The sequence below is a fragment of the Ranitomeya imitator genome, chromosome 6 (genome assembly GCF_032444005.1).
Source record: "Ranitomeya imitator isolate aRanImi1 chromosome 6, aRanImi1.pri, whole genome shotgun sequence".
NCBI classification, from domain to species: Eukaryota; Metazoa; Chordata; class Amphibia; order Anura; family Dendrobatidae; genus Ranitomeya; species Ranitomeya imitator.
The window spans coordinates 166,942,695-166,959,823 of NC_091287.1; the positions used below are offsets into that span (position 1 = coordinate 166,942,695).

The following is a 17,129-nucleotide window of genomic DNA, read 5'->3' on the forward strand; positions in this document are numbered from 1 at the left end:
TCAGCACCCGGCGCACCTGGGCAAGTGCCGGGGCCCTGAGCAGGCGAGGGGCCCACTCACCGTCAGGGACACCGGCATGCAGAGTGGACGCGCCGTGAGACTAACCTCGGGCTCTGAGCTCTCCATGAGACGGCACAGATACGAGTGGGACTGTGCGCTCCGTGAGACGGAGGATGAATGACGGATATAGGGCACTGAGCGTCCCGAAAAATGGCAGAGGGCCTGGCAGCGGCTGGAGGAGCAGTTGATGCCAGGCTGTGGCTGCTGCAGACAGTGAGGTCGGAGCCGCGAAACTCAGGCTCATACACCTGGCGCCGCCGCTGTTCTCACCCGGTGGCTGAGGGCTTCTTACAAGGAATGTGCCCGCAGCAATGCAGTGCTCTGGGGAAGCCCAGTCTGCACTCCGGCACGTGAAGCAGATGGAGGTACCGGGGTCGGCATGGGAGTGTTGAGCTGCCTCGGGCTCAGAGCCCTGCTGTTGCCCCTTTTGCACCTGGCACTGTGTAAGTCCCCCCCCCCCCCCCACAGGGCACTATCTGCACCCAGCACTTACTAACGTGCGCTGCCGCTGTTGTCACTGATATCTGCTGTAAATAGTGACGCCAAACAGCGCCATATACGTGCTGCGACCCCCAATTGGCTGCACCCCTGTATCGTGTGATCTTGTAAGTGGGAGCAGACATGGCATAGTGAGAACCCCTATATATCTTTATGTACCCCTAAATGCCTGTCTATGTTCACCCCATATAGCTATATGCACCCAATGCCTGTCCTGTGTCTGTGTGCACCCCTATAAATCTATAAGCACCCCTATACACCTGTCCTATGTGTCTGTCTGCACCCCTATATATCTATATGCACCCAAAGCCTGTAATATGTGTCTGTGTGCACCCTTATATATCTATATGCACCAAATGCCTGTCCTATTTGTCTGTGTGCACCCCTATATATCTATGCACCCCTATATGCCTGTCATGTGTCTGGGGCCACCCCATATAGCTATATGCACTCCTAACTCCTATATATCTATATGCACTCCTTTATGCCTGTCATGTCTGTTTGCACCCATATATATCTATATGCACCCCATACGCCTGTCCTATGTGTCTGTGTGCACCCTATATATCTTTATGCACCGCTATACTCCTGTCCTATGTGTTTGTGTGCACTCCCATATATCTAAATGCATATATCTAAATGCAACCCTGTACACCTGTCCTGTGTCTGTGTGCACCCCCTATATCTATATGCACCCCTATTCACCAATCCTATGCTCGTGCGCACCCCCAAATATCTTTATGCACCCCTATATTAATTTACCATGGGCCCCTCATTATACTGTATGGAGCATTTTTTGGCCTCATTTTATACTATATGGAGCAATACATGGGGCTCATTATATACTGGAGCATTATATGGGGCCCATTCTGTGTGGAGCAATTTATGGGGCTCATTATACTGTATGGAGCATTATATTGGGCTCAAACTGTATGGAGCTGATTACACTGTATGGGGCAATATATGGGGCAATATATGGGGCTGATTATTCTGTATGGAACAATATATGGGGCTCATAATACTGTATGGAGAAATATACTGTCCGATTTCTGAGCTATTGTAGAATGTACAATAGATATCACTCATGTAATGTAAGAAGTGAAATCTTTGGCATTGTATACCTATATTTATCTGCCGTATCTGTGCATCATGAATTGTGGTATGTTTTAAACGGGCCCACTGAGACTTTTTCGCCCAGGGCCCACGAAAACCTGGAGCCGGCCCTGTGCAGAGCTGTGCCTTACCATAATCAACACTTCTTTAGCTGTCATCTCACACAGCCAGTACAGGGGAAGGGGCAGTTCAACAGAGCTGAAAGCACGCAGTGAGGGGAAAAGTACAGTGGCAGATGTCCGCAGTCCGCATTTTTTATACACTCTCCCTGAAATTTACTGTAATGTTGTCCGAATAAAGTTGTGACTTTTTACATACACGGGTAAGTGCACTTTTTTTTCTTCGTTTCATGGACTGAGATGTATTTGTAAAGTGCCCCTTTCCCCATACTGGCTATCTGTGAGATGGAAGTTGAAAAAATGTTAATTGCAATCAGACACAAATCTGAAGCAAAGCTGACAGACCTGTGAGAGGAGAGCTGCAGCTGCAAATGTGTTTGTAATGAGACAAAGATCAGTTCTGCTAAGAATGATTTGAACTGTCAATCATCACATGTCTCACTCTGGTAATGTCCCCTTTCATTAAAATAAGCTCTGTGGGCAGATTCTCAGGGAGATCAATGTCCGGCCGATACACCTTAGCAGCTCAGATATATATAGACGGCTTTGGAGCGCTGTTACTAATGACAGATTCTCTTTACGAGTGTTCAGCCAAAGGTAGGGCAGTCACCTATGGGAAGCAGTGGGTATTTTTCCAGTGCAGTTGCAAAACCAATACAAATAATCTAATTCGTTGCTAAACTTTTGCATTCACTTTTGAGACCTTAGATTTCGAATGTAGTAAATTTGCTGACCTTGTGTTTTTGTAGCTTCTTTGATAATTCTCTGAAGTTCTTTCATTTCAGTATCCAGCTCTTCATAATTTACGTCCCTGGATTCCACTTTAGGGGCTTGGAAAAGAGACGGATCTGTTCCGAAGTAGGAGCATTGTAAATGACCATTGTCACTTAGGGTGACTATGATTCCTTTCATGTCTCTGTGGGAAAAAAATTAAGAATTTACTGTGCAGTAGAATCTTGCAAGATGCAACATTTATACCATTATACATCATGCTAAGGTCAGGAAAATCTGATTGATAAAGAGAATCTTCCAGCAGGTTTATGATACACCACAAGAAAGCAGTGATTCCAGTGATGTGTCACTTATGGGACTGCGGCTGCTTACTCTAGTTTTGATTAAATCTGCTATAGATCTAGTAGCTCTCTGAATGCTTAACACTGTATAACCCCGCCCACATCACTGATTGGCAGGTTTCTGTGTACACTGTGCATAGACAGAAAGCTGCTAATCAGTGGCGAGGCCAGAGTTATACAGAGCTAATAAATATGTAAGAATACCTGGCAGCAGGCTTATTAGTTCTCTAATGCTAATCTTCTCATGATAAAACTGATTTTCTTAAAAACCACAGCAAGAAGCCTGGTAAGTGAAACATTGCTGGAATCAGGGTTTCTTTCTATACATTATACTGCTCTCAGAATACGTAGCAAAAACTTTGTGACATAATCTAATTAAGAATACAGTTAAAGAGGCAAAGAAAGGCCTCACTATTGTTATGTAATACTGGAGGGGTGCTATGGATTGTTGAAGGGGGTTAAACCACATCTTCCCAATATAAAAAAGCAGAAGAACCTCTATTCTATGATTGCACAGAAAGCTGTATGATATAAATGGTGACTGTGCAATCTAATGACTGAATGATGGAGGAGGCTCTATCTGTACAGCAATCTGCACTCAGCAATGCCACCGTGGCGGGGAAAGGGAGGGGAAGCTTTGCTACGGAAGCCACGGGCCGGACCATGGGCCCCCCAGTTTACAAGAAGCAGCTGCCTAAGGCTGGTTTCACACTTGCGTTTTTGAACGCATGCGTAAAAAAACGCAGCGTTTACACGCGTTTACATGCGTTTTTGCATGCGTTTGCGTTTTTTTAGCATTTCCCCCCCCCCCCCAAAAAAAAGAGCAAAAAAAAAGGTAACCAGACACAACCAATGGGAATAGAGAGGGCGTATATGATTGTCTCTCAATATATTGACCCTAGGGGTACAGAAATTTTCACAGTTTGCTACTGTTTCCGGTGTCATGATGGATCTTTCCATGGAGAGCTTTTATTTTAACCTGGATTTCAGCTTCAAGATTTTCCTGGCCTGTGCTTTTGCTTGGGAGCAAGACCGAAACCGCCAAAGATGGAGAAGGAGACAGCGTAGGCGTTTTTGGAGGCACCCCATCATTGAAGTGCGTGAGAGCCGTGGAGCCTATCACACGCTCTATGCGGAGCTGAATGCCAACCCGGAGAAATTCCAGGATTACACGAGAATGTCACAAGAATCGTTCCGGGATTTACTGTCTCGTGTCCAAGGATCCATACGGCGACAGGACACACGGCTCCGTAGAGCGATTCCACCCGAGGAACGTCTGCTAGTGACATTAAGGTACGTTCCAAATCTAAACCAATGACAGTCCAAATTTTGGTTATGACATGTATTTTATGTTTTTTTTTTTGTTGTTATTTTTAAACACACCATAAAAAGAGTAGATTTTAAATTTTTTTTTTGTTTCTTTTTCTTCTAGATTTCTTGCCACAGGAGAGAGTTTATCTTCCCTCCACTTCCAATACCGCCTTGGAATATCAACCCTGTCCGGAATCGTTGTGGACACTTGTCGTGCGTTATGGAATCTACTCCGTGAGGAATTTATACCAGTACCCACCGTGGACATGTGGCGGGAAATTTCAGATACATATTTGAACGTGTGTGATTTCCCCAACTGTTTAGGGGCGGTGGATGGAAAGCACATCCGCATTATCAAACCTGCCAGAACCGGATCTGAGTTTTTTAACTACAAAAAATATTTTTCGGTAGTTCTCATGGCAATAGCGGATGCGGAGTGTCGCTTCATCGCCGTGGACATTGGAGCTTTTGGCCGTGGCAATGATTCCCAGACGTTTAAGAGCTCGGATATGGGCCGTCGTGTGTATGGCAACAATTTTAATTTTCCCCCTCCACAGCCTCTCCCCAATACTCAAGGCCCACCGCTGCCATTTGTTATGGTTGGGGATGAGGCCTTCCAGATGTGTGAAAATCTCCTGAAGCCATATTCTAGTAGGGACTTGGACCACACTAGAAGGATCTTCAACTACAGACTGACCAGGGCCAGAAGAACAGTAGAGTGCAGCTTTGGCATTCTGGTTGCTAAATGGCGCATTCTTGCAACAGCCATAAATCTAAAAGTGGAAACAGTGGACGAGGTGGTCAAAGCCTGTGTGGTTCTACACAATTACCTCATTGCTAAGGAGCGACCCCACATTGAACTTGATGAACCAGTTTCACACCCACTGCCTGATTTTCAGCATCACCCGATGAGGTCAACTGCAGCCGTTGGTCTTATGCGGGACCAATTTGCGGCCTATTTTGTTTCCGATATTGGACGGGTGTCATGGCAGGACAATGTTGTGTAAATGTCCTGTTGTATCTTTATCTTTACCAATTATTAAATACTGATACAAATTTTCCAAATTAATAAACTTGAGTGTTGGTTGTGTTGACCGTGTCTCCTATCTTTTTCCTCTCTAAACAAAGGTTGACCAAAGATGGGCAGTAGATATGTATGTATATCATATTTAGTAATCCAAAACCAGGAGTGGGTGATAGATGATGAGGTAATAGTTATTATTTAAATATCATAATTGACCTCTTATATTGTTGCACTCCCTATTTTGGTTTACAAATAATGATATAAAACACTGGCCGCATACTTATACTAATGGCAACCATGTTGATTTATTGGTAACTATGTTGATTTATTGGTAATCTTGTTGACGTCATTGCGTCAAGACTGTCACGCTCTCTATAGCCATCAAGTCAAGTGTAAGAAATGATGAATTCATGATAAACATATACATGCTCATGAATTCACAATTTCTTACACCTGGCCAGGTGAGCATAGATATGTAGCGTGTGACAACCATTGTCACATCATTTGTTAGATATAAATAAGAGAATATGGTGAATATACAAGGCAGTAATCAACTCAATAGGTCAGGTGTCTTAACTTATGAGTTTTTGGACATCTGACCGGTTCAGTTGAGTACTGAACTTGATTTCCACCATTTTCTCTTTGTACAGTCACACTAGGTACAAAAAAAAGAGTATGGAAATAACTAATATTTTTTTGGCCAACTCATATCTGTATACTGAAGAAACACATATAGATGTAGTCTTGTATTTTATACTACTGGAGATATGTTTTGGCCAAAAGAATAAGTGTGTGGCGAAGTTTATTGGTGTGTATTGACAGCGGTGAAAGACACAATAAACCAAACATAATTGTTGCAAATTAAAAAAATTTTTATTGAGTCAACAAAGAAATGTAAAAATTTATTTTTTTGTACCGCAACGCGTTGTACCGCGACGGCTTGGGGTAGAGTGACGTAACCGGGGGGTATTAAGAACTGAAGCCTGGCTCTCCGTGGAGGAGGCAGAGGTGGCAGGAGAAGGGGCAATAAAACTGGAAGGGTCTGGAAGTTCGGGGATGGGGCTTAACACATGAGAGGCATGAGACACACTGGAAGGGTGAGACACAACAGACAATACAGACACATCGGTAGATGATGGGGGAGGAATACTCAGAGTTTTTTGTTTTTTATGTGCTTTTTGCCGGTTTTCCTTTGGGTTTTCCTGGTAGGGGGATGTCTTCTTGGGCTAATAGGATGTTGAGTGTTGGCGGGAGACACGTCAGGATCCGGCTCCACAATTTCACAGTCCGTTTCCATTGTGGAGCGCTCGGCAACGCCAGAGTCCAACTGCATCGTAGTGGGGGGGGAAACATAAAGCCCTGCCAGGGTCCTGGTGCATCGTTGGGGGGGAGGGGGACATAAACCCCTCCCAGGGTCCTGGTGCATTGTTGGGGGGGGGACCTAAACCCCTCCCAGGGTCCTGCTGCATTGCTGGAGGGGGGAACATAATGCCCTCCCAGGGTCCCGCTGCATTGCTGGTGGGGGGGAACATAAAGCCCTGGCAGTGTCCTGCTGCATCGGGGTGGGTCCTGCCCGGAAAGCCATGGCTGGGTCCTGCTGCATCGTGGGGGGGCCGGTGTGATATGCCATGCCTGGGTCCTGCTGCATGGGGGGGGCGGTCCTATACGCCATGCCTGGGTCCTGCTGCATCGGGGGGTGTCCTGCCCGGAAAGCAATGCCTCGGTCCTGCTGCATTGGGGGGGGGGCCGGTCCGATATGCGATGCCTGGGTCCTGCTGCATCGGGAGGGGGCCGGGCCGATAAGTCACGCCAGGGTCCTGCGTCATCGTGGTGTCAGCGGAGTAGGTCCAAGCCGGAGCAGCGGTTGTCACGGTGGTGGCGGTGGGATGTCCAACAGCACTCGTCATCGTGTTGGCGCTGTAGTGGAGTACACCTGTGGATGGAATAGAGGTGGCCGTGCAGTGGTATGCAGCAGAGGTAGGAATAGTGGTTAATCGTGACAGTGACGGCACAGTTGGATATGCCGCCACTGTCTGCTGTAAATTACGACTCTGACTCTGCTGCATAGCCTGCACAAAAGCAACATTGCAGGCCTGCATCACACTCAGCTGGAGATCAGGGCTAAGGTGCTCCGACATGCCCTGCTGTATTTGGTTAACAAAATGGTGAGCTGGCCTCTGGAGGTCGGCTTTAACTTGATCAAGGCTTTTGGCGACATCCTGGATCCGGCAATCTAACAGGTTATGGGACACATCCATTCTGTCACCTAAAGCCTTGATTGCTTTGTGTAAAACCGAGCTCAAGTGCAAAAACTCGGGCATGAGTGACCTATCCGAAGCCCTCTGTCGCTGCCGGGATGAGCCCGCAAAAATGGGTGCAGTGAAAGAGGACTGCGAAAGGGGAATACCTGATGGGCCAGCTCCCTGGTCTCCAGTGAGTGTGGAAGGCCCACCTGCTGCTGCGCTGCTGGATGGCTGGGACGGGTCCGTGGCTGCCAGCTGAAGGACCGCTCCAGAACCTGTTGCGACAGTCGTGCTGTGTGTGCTGTGAAAGAAGAAAACAAAAAATTAAAACCAAAATATAACAAGACGGTACATCCTGTGGAATTTAAAATTACATATTATGTCAATGCAATACAAGCGGAAGCATGTGAGAAATACTTACGTTCTCATGAGAAGGACCGGTCTTAAAAAGGCCAGCACACGGTGGTATTTGTACAGCCGGTGCCTTGCTCCGGGAACCACTTGCAGCACGATTCTCTGCGCGAAGGTCCTTGTTGAAGCGGTCCTTCATGGAACGCCAACGTGTTCTTATTTTGTCCACTGTGAAATAACAATAAAATATAATGGTCAGAAAATGTACTTTTGGCCGTGCTCTCTTGACTGTGTGTGATGACAGAAACTCCGAAAAGTTACTTTCATCACACACAGTCAAGAGAGCCCGGCCAAGGTCTCTGCTGCTTCACACTGCAGTGCAATACTTACCAAATGCATTACGGACCCGTGGCGGGGCATTCTCCCAGCCATCCCACAACGTTTGGGCCACCTCACTCCACAACCGACGGAGCGTACTGTTGACTGCGTGCTGTGGATCCCGGCTGTCCCACAACGGGACTCGCTCCTGGACCAGGGTGATCAGGAGGTCATTATCGATCCGGTCATTGTCCCGTTGTGAAACCTAAAATTAAAAGAAAATCATATAACTTTACTCAATCACATTGGGGAAAAAAAATACCAGAAGATGAGAAATGGCAGGAATATGAAAGTCAACTTTCAGAAAAGGATCATACCAGAAAAATTAAAAGAAAATCAAGGGTACAGAAAGGAAGATTCAAGAATATTACAATGAGGACAGTCTGCCTTCTATACATACCCGCTGCCGTCTTCCCACCGGACCTTGACTCCGCTGCTCCGTCCCTCTCTGTCCCTCAGTAGAAGTGCTCTATAAAAAATAAAAAAAATCAAATTGTCTCATGTGTCGATGTGACAGTCAATACTTACAAAGCTGAAGGACAAAAAACTAACCTCACTGACATGATCCACTTCTGACTGACGTGGCTCAAACTCCTCATCAGATGAAGACTCCGCAGAAGACATTCTGATGCATGTTGAAAGAAAAAAAAGGAAGAAATTAGGACATGTAGATCCAAAAAAATTGAAAATAAATGCATTGGCTAGGATATACTCACATTGCTCTGGGTCTTGTCCACCAATGAGTCCGGGCAGTGTCTTGTCTTCTTTGGAGTCTGATGAGAAGTGACCAGAAACTTCCCCCAACCTTCCTTTTATCACCCTGCTGCTATGGGGGAGGCTTATCAGTGTCTAGACAATCTTATCTACAGTCTAGTCAACCTTAGCTAAAAAAAAACGCATGCGTCAAAAAAACGCATGCACAAAAAAACGCATGCGTCCCCATTGACTCCAATGTATTTTTTGACCCAAAAAAAAACCGCATGAAAACGCATGCGTTTTTATGTGTCCAAAAAACGCCTCTCAAAAATACTACAAGTTGCATTTCTGAAAATGAACGCATGCAGTAAAAAAAACGCATGCGATTGAAAACGCGACCAAACGCGTACACAAAAAACGCATGCGTTTTCAATGTTAAATATAGGAAAAAAAAGCATGCTTTTTTTGTGCAAAAAACGCTGCAGACAAAAACGCAAGTGTGAAACCACCCTAAGAGGAAGACCTGCCGGCAGCAAGGCCAAATAGTGTGCAGCTCAGTTTTGCCCTGGGAATAAATAATGTTTTGAAAGCTGAAACATCCCAAAGTAATATGTAAATGATGAAAGCGTGTAACCCCCTAGGAGGAAAAAAAGTTGAATTAAAAGCATTACAATTTAAAGTTAGCAAAAAAATGTACAGTCAGTATCTTGGATATCTTTTCTCATATATGTGTGCCCTTTTAGTTGCAAGCAGATGGGTAAGAGTCTGGGTTCTGAGAACCCTGTCCCGAGATGTGTGCAGCCCAGGAGACACGAGCACCCAGCTCCTGCCTGACGGCACACGGACCGCACAGTACTGACTCTGCTCAAGAAGATCTTGTTTCATTAAAAATATAAAAAACAGATATATGGCATAACATGTGTAAAACAAACCACTGAACAAAATGAACACATTAATTAACATGGCAGGAAAGAACTTTCTCAACTAATATTTTCCCCATTCACTTAAGAACTACTAAAAATTAAGCAAACAAATATTTGTACCCCACAAATAGCAGTGTTATCAATTATGACATTTTTTCTAATTATACAGATATTAAGTTATACTTAATGATTTAAGTAATTAAGTGTTCTCTTGCTCCCTCTATATTTGTTGGTGCCGCCAAGCTTTTTAGGATTATATTTTTATCCTGGTCATCTTTAGATAATGGCAAAAATAAATCCCTAATAGTGGATCTCCGGTTACAATAACACAGACCCAATGAAAATGCCTTAATAAAGATAGCCAAAACACTTCGCCGCTTTGTGGACTGATCTGTAAGGAATCGCTTCAGATGATGGAACTGTACAAACCATTCCTGGAGGATTCCATGAAATGAATACATGGCGCACCCGAGCTAATGAGCACCGCAATGCAGCCACACTTCTCATTAAATGGAATTTACTAAAAATATACTTCCATTCAGAAGAATGGAAAAACATGACGTTCCAAGGCTCTATCTTATCTTATAAGGCTTAATTTACGGTGAGCCTGAAATCTAGTACTGAGTTTCTGCAAAAGCGATTACTACTTTTGGCACACAGCAGCGCAATGTCACCTGCAAATCCAATTACCCTCACAAAAGACTTTTACAACGGATCATTTAGTTGTCTAACGCAATACAATCCCTTAGTGTGACACGTTTATGGCCTGCGGAAATCCATTTGTCATATGACCATTTATACAGATATATATTTATATATAATTGTTATAAATACAATTATAGACGCAGAGGTCGTTTGGCATAACCAATTCTAAAAAAGAACACTATATGTTAGGAGTATCTTATATAGGTGAACACTTTAGGACATACAGGCTAAAGCCAGTTTCAGGCTGCCACGATATTGTCAGTTTTGGGTCCTTACATTCTCAAGTAGCTGAAAAGCTGCAGATCGCTTATCTGGATTTCCGCAAGGGCAGTAAAGTAGATTACCGTACATTAGAACAGTTCTCATCAAAGCTACGCAAGAAAATATTTGAAGACACAAAAGAGCACAGTGATGTCAAAAATACTCTGTTTTAAAAAAAAAAATCACAGTAATAAGCAAGTGCTAGTCAAAAGATGGAAAAAAAACAGTATTTAGTTGATACGTTTTTTGACCTCACTGTGCTCTTTTGTGTCTTCAAGTTTCTTGGTGGTGTGTGAACAGGTTCCTACAGACTTGTTCAAGGTGCAAGGAAACAGGAACAAATGGGCTACTTGCACAGTGAACAAGTCTGTATGATCATGTTCACACACCACCAAGAAACCTGAAGACACCTGTTCTCTTGTGTCTACAAGACTGGGGAGTTCCACCACTCCTCTTGGGCTATCTGCACAAAAGCTGTTCTACCCTGTATGCACACATGGATTTTTCCTCTCTGAACCCTGTTCACACAGGTTATATACAGATGATCAGGTTTTTAAATACATCAGATAGGGATTGCATACATTAGTTAGGACTGCTCTGATAAGGGTATACCGTGAAGATTGGTAGAGCAGCTTAGTATACATTTTTTGCAAAAAACGTATCAACCAAATACCCTGTTTTTTACATCTTTTACTAGCACTTGCGGATTACTGCAACATTTTTTCAAACTGAGTGTTTTTGGTTTTACTATTCTCTTTTGTGTCTTCTTGTTCAAGGTGCAAGTAGCCCATGTGTTTCTGGTTCTGCAAGAAAATATTTGCTGGTAAATAGACATGGAGTTTGGATTTTAAGTCTGCAACATGTAAATTCTTAGATCGGTTCCGAATTTTCCGCACTTAGTTCAATGGGGAAAAGAAAACAACAAGTTCTAAATGAAGGCAGATTATGTTGCTCATTACTTGCAACAAAACTTACTCATTCTGCTGACTCTATTACTCGGCCCCCTTCTGGTCTCTGTACGATCCCATCCTCTGTCACCGATGTCTCATTCCACGTGACCACTGCAGGTAAACCACAAGATGCAGCAACCTTGTGGGATAAGACATCACTGGTGGAGACCAGGTTCTATACAGTATAACATAACAGTTTAACCCATAACATTAAATTGAGGTTAAATCTAATTTTTATTACAAAATCTTCAGTTTTAGTCAAGTTAGTGAATGAAAAAATGAGTACACCCACATCAAAAACAACTACATCTAGTATTTTGGATGGTCTCCATGGTTTTTAAGGACAGCACTAAGTCTCCTAGGCATGCAATGACCATGCTGGTAACTTATTGTAACTTTCAACTTTTTCTATTCTCTTAAGAGCCTGGATGCTGGATGGAGAGTGATGCTCAACTTGTCTCATCAGAATTCCCCTTAGGTGTTCAATTGGGTTCCAATCAAGTGACACTTAGCCTCTGAATCACTTTCACACTGTTCTTCAGAAATGCAACAGTGTTCTGTATCATTGTCATGTTGGAAAACTGCACATCTACAGAAGGCATGGATAGATGATAGTGTCGTCTTTCAATATAGAACAGTACATATGTGAACTTATTATATTTATTGTACCAACAATGAAATGTAGCTCCCTGACACCAGCAGTAGTCATGCAGCCCCACATAAGGACATTGTCACCACCATGTTTCACTGTAGGCCCATTCAATTTTCTTTGCATTACTCACGTTTGTGACCCCATTTATTTTTATTACTCCAGAGTATAGAGATCCAGTAAAGACAAAGACATTGTGTTATTGCATCAATACCAACAAAATCATAATGGAACTGATGTAGTTTTATGGATCAGTGATTCAATCCCAAAAGATTAAGGCTGTGTGCACACGTTGCGTTTTTTTCGCGTTTTTTCCCGATAAAAATGCTATAAACCGCAAAAAAACTTCATACAATAAGCATCCCATGATTTAGAATGAATTCCGCATGTTTTGTGCACATGATGCGTTTTTTCCGCGAAAAAAACGCATTGCGGTAAAAACCGCAGCATGTTCATTAATTTTGCGTTTTTTTTGCGGATTTCCCACTACAAAATGCATTGGGAAGTGTCCGGAAAAAAACGCGGCAAAAACGTGTCAAACCGCGGCAAAAACGCGGCAAAACCGCGGCAAAAACGCATGCGGTTTTCTTGCGAATTTCTTGCAGAAAATGTCCGTTTTTTCTCAGGAATTTTCTGCGAGAAATCCTGAACGTGTGCACATAGCCTAAATGAGTAAATTTGCAAAAAATATTACATTACAAAACTGGGTAAAAATGAGAGGGAGTTTTAGTCCATCTCATGACAGGCGCCGAATGTGCAGCCAAGGACTCTGTTCATATTATATGTTTTTGGTAGTGAGCTCTCTCCCACTTGAACCCAATGTTATAGCGTAGTGGGATTTTTCATATTTTTCAGCATTGGACCTGGCCAATTGCAGGCGGGCTTCCTTGAGCATGGACTTTAGGACAGGCTTCCTTCATTGCTTTGTACTGTGTACTAATTGTATTATGGGAAACATTCATCCCAGGTTGGCTTTTTATGTCTTCAGCTAACTGCAATGAACTTGCATGTCGATTTTCTTCAACTCTTCTCATCAGAAAATGCTCGTTTAGATGCTTCCTTCCATGGTCGGCCTGGACGTCTCTTGCGGTGGTTGCAGTTCCATCTATTTTTAAATATTTGTATAACTTTGCTACAGTGTTTGGACTGATAAGTAAAGCGTTGCAGATCTTCTTTTAGACTTCACAATTCTGATGTAAAGAAATTATTTTTTCTCAGATGACATTTCTCTTCCATATGGTTCCATTGCTGAGAGAACGAAATGGGAAGAGGTTTTCTTTGTTAAGTTTTCCTTTTATAGTCAACTGCTGAAAAACCTGTTAAATGAATAATTAAACTTACCTGGTATTGAATTCTTGCTAAGTAGAACTTTGTAGTCTAAACTTTAGCTTTGCACCTAAGACTTTCATTGTAACATAGTAACATAGTAACATAGTTAGTAAGGCCGAAAAAAGACATTTGTCCATCCAGTTCAGCCTATATTCCATCATAATAAATACCCAGATCTACGTCCTTCTACAGAACCTAATAATTGTATGATACAATATTGTTCTGCTCCAGGAAGACATCCAGGCCTCTCTTGAACCCCTCGACTGAGTTCGCCATCACCACCTCCTCAGGCAAGCAATTCCAGATTCTTACTGCCCTAACAGTAAAGAATCCTCTTCTATGTTGGTGGAAAAACCTTCTCTCCTCCAGACGCAAAGAATGCCCCCTTGTGCCCGTCACCTTCCTTGGTATAAACAGATCCTCAGCGAGTTATTTGTATTGTCCCCTTATATACTTATACATGGTTATTAGATCGCCCCTCAGTCGTCTTTTTTCTAGACTAAATAATCCTAATTTCGCTAATCTATCTGGGTATTGTAGTTCTCCCATCCCCTTTATTAATTTTGTTGCCCTCCTTTGTACTCTCTCTAGTTCCATTATATCCTTCCTGAGCACCGGTGCCCAAAACTGGACACAGTACTCCATGTGCGGTCTAACTAGGGATTTGTACAGAGGCAGTATAATGCTCTCATCATGTGTATCCAGACCTCTTTTAATGCACCCCATGATCCTGTTTGCCTTGGCAGCTGCTGCCTGGCACTGGCTGCTCCAGGTAAGTTTATCATTAACTAGGATCCCCAAGTCCTTCTCCCTGTCAGATTTACCCAGTGGTTTCCCGTTCAGTGTGTAATGGTGATATTGATTCCCTCTTCCCATGTGTATAACCTTACATTTATCATTGTTAAACCTCATCTGCCACCTTTCAGCCCAAGTTTCCAACTTATCCAGATCCATCTGTAGCAGAATACTATCTTCTCTTGTATTAACTGCTTTACATAGTTTTGTATCATCTGCAAATATCGATATTTTACTGTGTAAACCTTCTACCAGATCATTAATGAATATGTTGAAGAGATGTAGGGGTGTAGTCATTTTTTTCAACACAGTATTAAACCAATTTGTTAGGAAAATTACTTTTTTTGGAGTGCAAAAAAACCAAATCTTGTTTGCAATCAATAGCCCACATTTGTGGGAGTATTTTGTAGTTTAATATCCCAAAGGAAATGTTGATTCTGAAAGGAAACTAAACGTTGCGCGCGCGTGCGTGTGTGTATATTTTCAGTCTATTTTTTACTTTACATACACTACCATTTTTCACAGAGAGGTTTGATATAAAAATTAACATAATTTGACATGGGAGATGGGATGAATGTAGAAAATTTTATAACAATCTCTCGGCCTAATCATGTGTGCCAAGAAGTGAAGGGAAACAGGACAGAAGGTAAGAATTCTGATTAATACGTACACATATTATGCACCTTAAAAATACTACCCATGCACTAAGCAAGGACAGGAACATTGGGGCCTGACCGATGTACACCAAAGTGTACCAGCCTCCTTCTTTTGCTCCCCACACACCTAATGCCTGATATTACAAAGCTGTCAATAGACGAGGTTGGTGATGGGTGAGAAGTAAGGAAGAAGACTGATGTTTTTGCCCTTCCTCATTTTAATCCAACTGCACTTGCAACCTCATTAACTGGACTCTTCAGCACCACAGTAGCACTTTGAGGCCAAACTGACAGCCATCATCTCATCTCACACAATGGAAGTATATCACAAATACAGGAAAGTTTGGTATATTTTACAGTTAGCCTACAAGACATTTCATTTCTACTTTTGCAGTACAGCAGAGTGTTTTCAGTGACAATTACTTCTTTAAAAAAAGACTCTTTCAATGGCATCAATTGCCATCAGTTCAAGAAAGTAATGCTCTATGTACGGATTAGAGTGTAGCCAAGTCATGGAACAAAAGCTTTTAAAGAGCTATCTGATGACAATACACTTATCCTTGTAGGTGTTAGCAGTTCATATTGCACAGGTTAGAGGTTGGCTCAGGTTCTTTTTGTATTGTTATTCAAGCATGAGAGAATCCCAGAGAGTTGCGTTACAGATTATCACTAGTAGCTTGCTTTCTCAAAGGTTAGATGGTTCACTTGCTGTGAAAGAAGAGAAAGTGGAAATGTAGCTTGTAACCCAAAAACGCTGAAAAGAGATAACAACTCTCACCTCACAAGCAGAATAATAATAAAATGATCTAAAGCACATCCTTTCATTTGCTTACTCAGGACTAATTTATAAGGACTACAATACGAACGATAGAGCCTTAGTATATACTGGCATAGAGCGGCAGCACAATATACTGTAGCATGGCGTTTGTTATGTAAAGAGAATCTGACAGCTGATATATGCTGCCTGTGGATCGAGCAGAAGGTATCACACATCGGCTGTATCATTTCAGCCAGGTAGGTTTGACTCTGAGATGCTGCAGCGCTACACAGAGGAACATACTAAAATAGCTGCCAGGGACCGAGCCACACAGGCAAGTAGTCGAAAAGGCCGGTCCCCGCTGCGTCCTCTACTCCCATTCCCCTTTAGTGACTGGACTCTCCCTACATGCATGTGCAGGAACAGACCTGCGAGTCAGACAGCAGATGGGGACAAGTTGCCGGGGACCAACTTTTCCAACTAGTCTCCCATTCGACTTGGTCCCCGGCAGCTTTTCTATATTTGTCTCTGAAACCCCACAGGGTTCTGCCCATAGCCAAGGGCAGCATGGATCAGCTGTTAGGTTCCCTATAAAGGTGAGCAGTCTCAGACTGACTGCTCATTGTGCACATCACAGCTTTGCCCAGAACTGTTTATTGGCTTACTTGTATGTATCTGTACTTTCCTGTGTGGTAGGATAGCAGAGTTATGCTGGCAATGTAAGCCATACTGTGTTGTGGGGAACACGGTGATAGGGCAGGTGCCGACCGCCATAGATTTTCTCATTCACGAGATTTGGTCAATTATACATATGACACTCTCATCAGACTGAACATAATGTGATCCTATTCTCTCAGATTATGAGACGATAGAGAATAGAAATATCTCCATCTTGTCCATCGTGTCAGTGCGCAAATATTGGATCATACTCAGATGTCATCAGACTCACTGACTGGCATGGCCAAGTGCGATCTGAATATTGGATCAAACTCGAATATACAACATTTTTTTCCTCAAAGAGACTCTATCCGAGGAAAAATTCAGACATGTGCACGGCCCCATATAGACTAACATTGGTCCGATCCTATGATTTGTTGGATCGCACTCGGCCAGATAATGCAGCCATCTGCACAAGTCCTTACTTTTATTATTATTGGCACTAATGTGGTAGCCATATATTCAAATGTATGCACCACAGCAGATGACAGGACATTTTTAAGTATCGCACATACTTTTTT

The 17,129-nt window shown here is 43.1% G+C and overlaps 1 protein-coding gene across 4 annotated transcripts in view; it reads right to left on the bottom strand.

Moving 5' to 3' along the window:
* BBS9 (Bardet-Biedl syndrome 9) overlaps positions 1-17,129 on the bottom strand; it is a 521,564-nt gene that overhangs the window by 318,444 nt on the left and 185,991 nt on the right. For all 4 annotated transcript variants that reach the window (XM_069730272.1, XM_069730271.1, XM_069730270.1 and 1 more), the window contains exon 10: positions 2,525-2,706. In XM_069730272.1, coding sequence (XP_069586373.1) covers positions 2,525-2,706 — 182 coding nt within the window. The remainder of the gene's footprint in view (positions 1-2,524; positions 2,707-17,129) is intronic.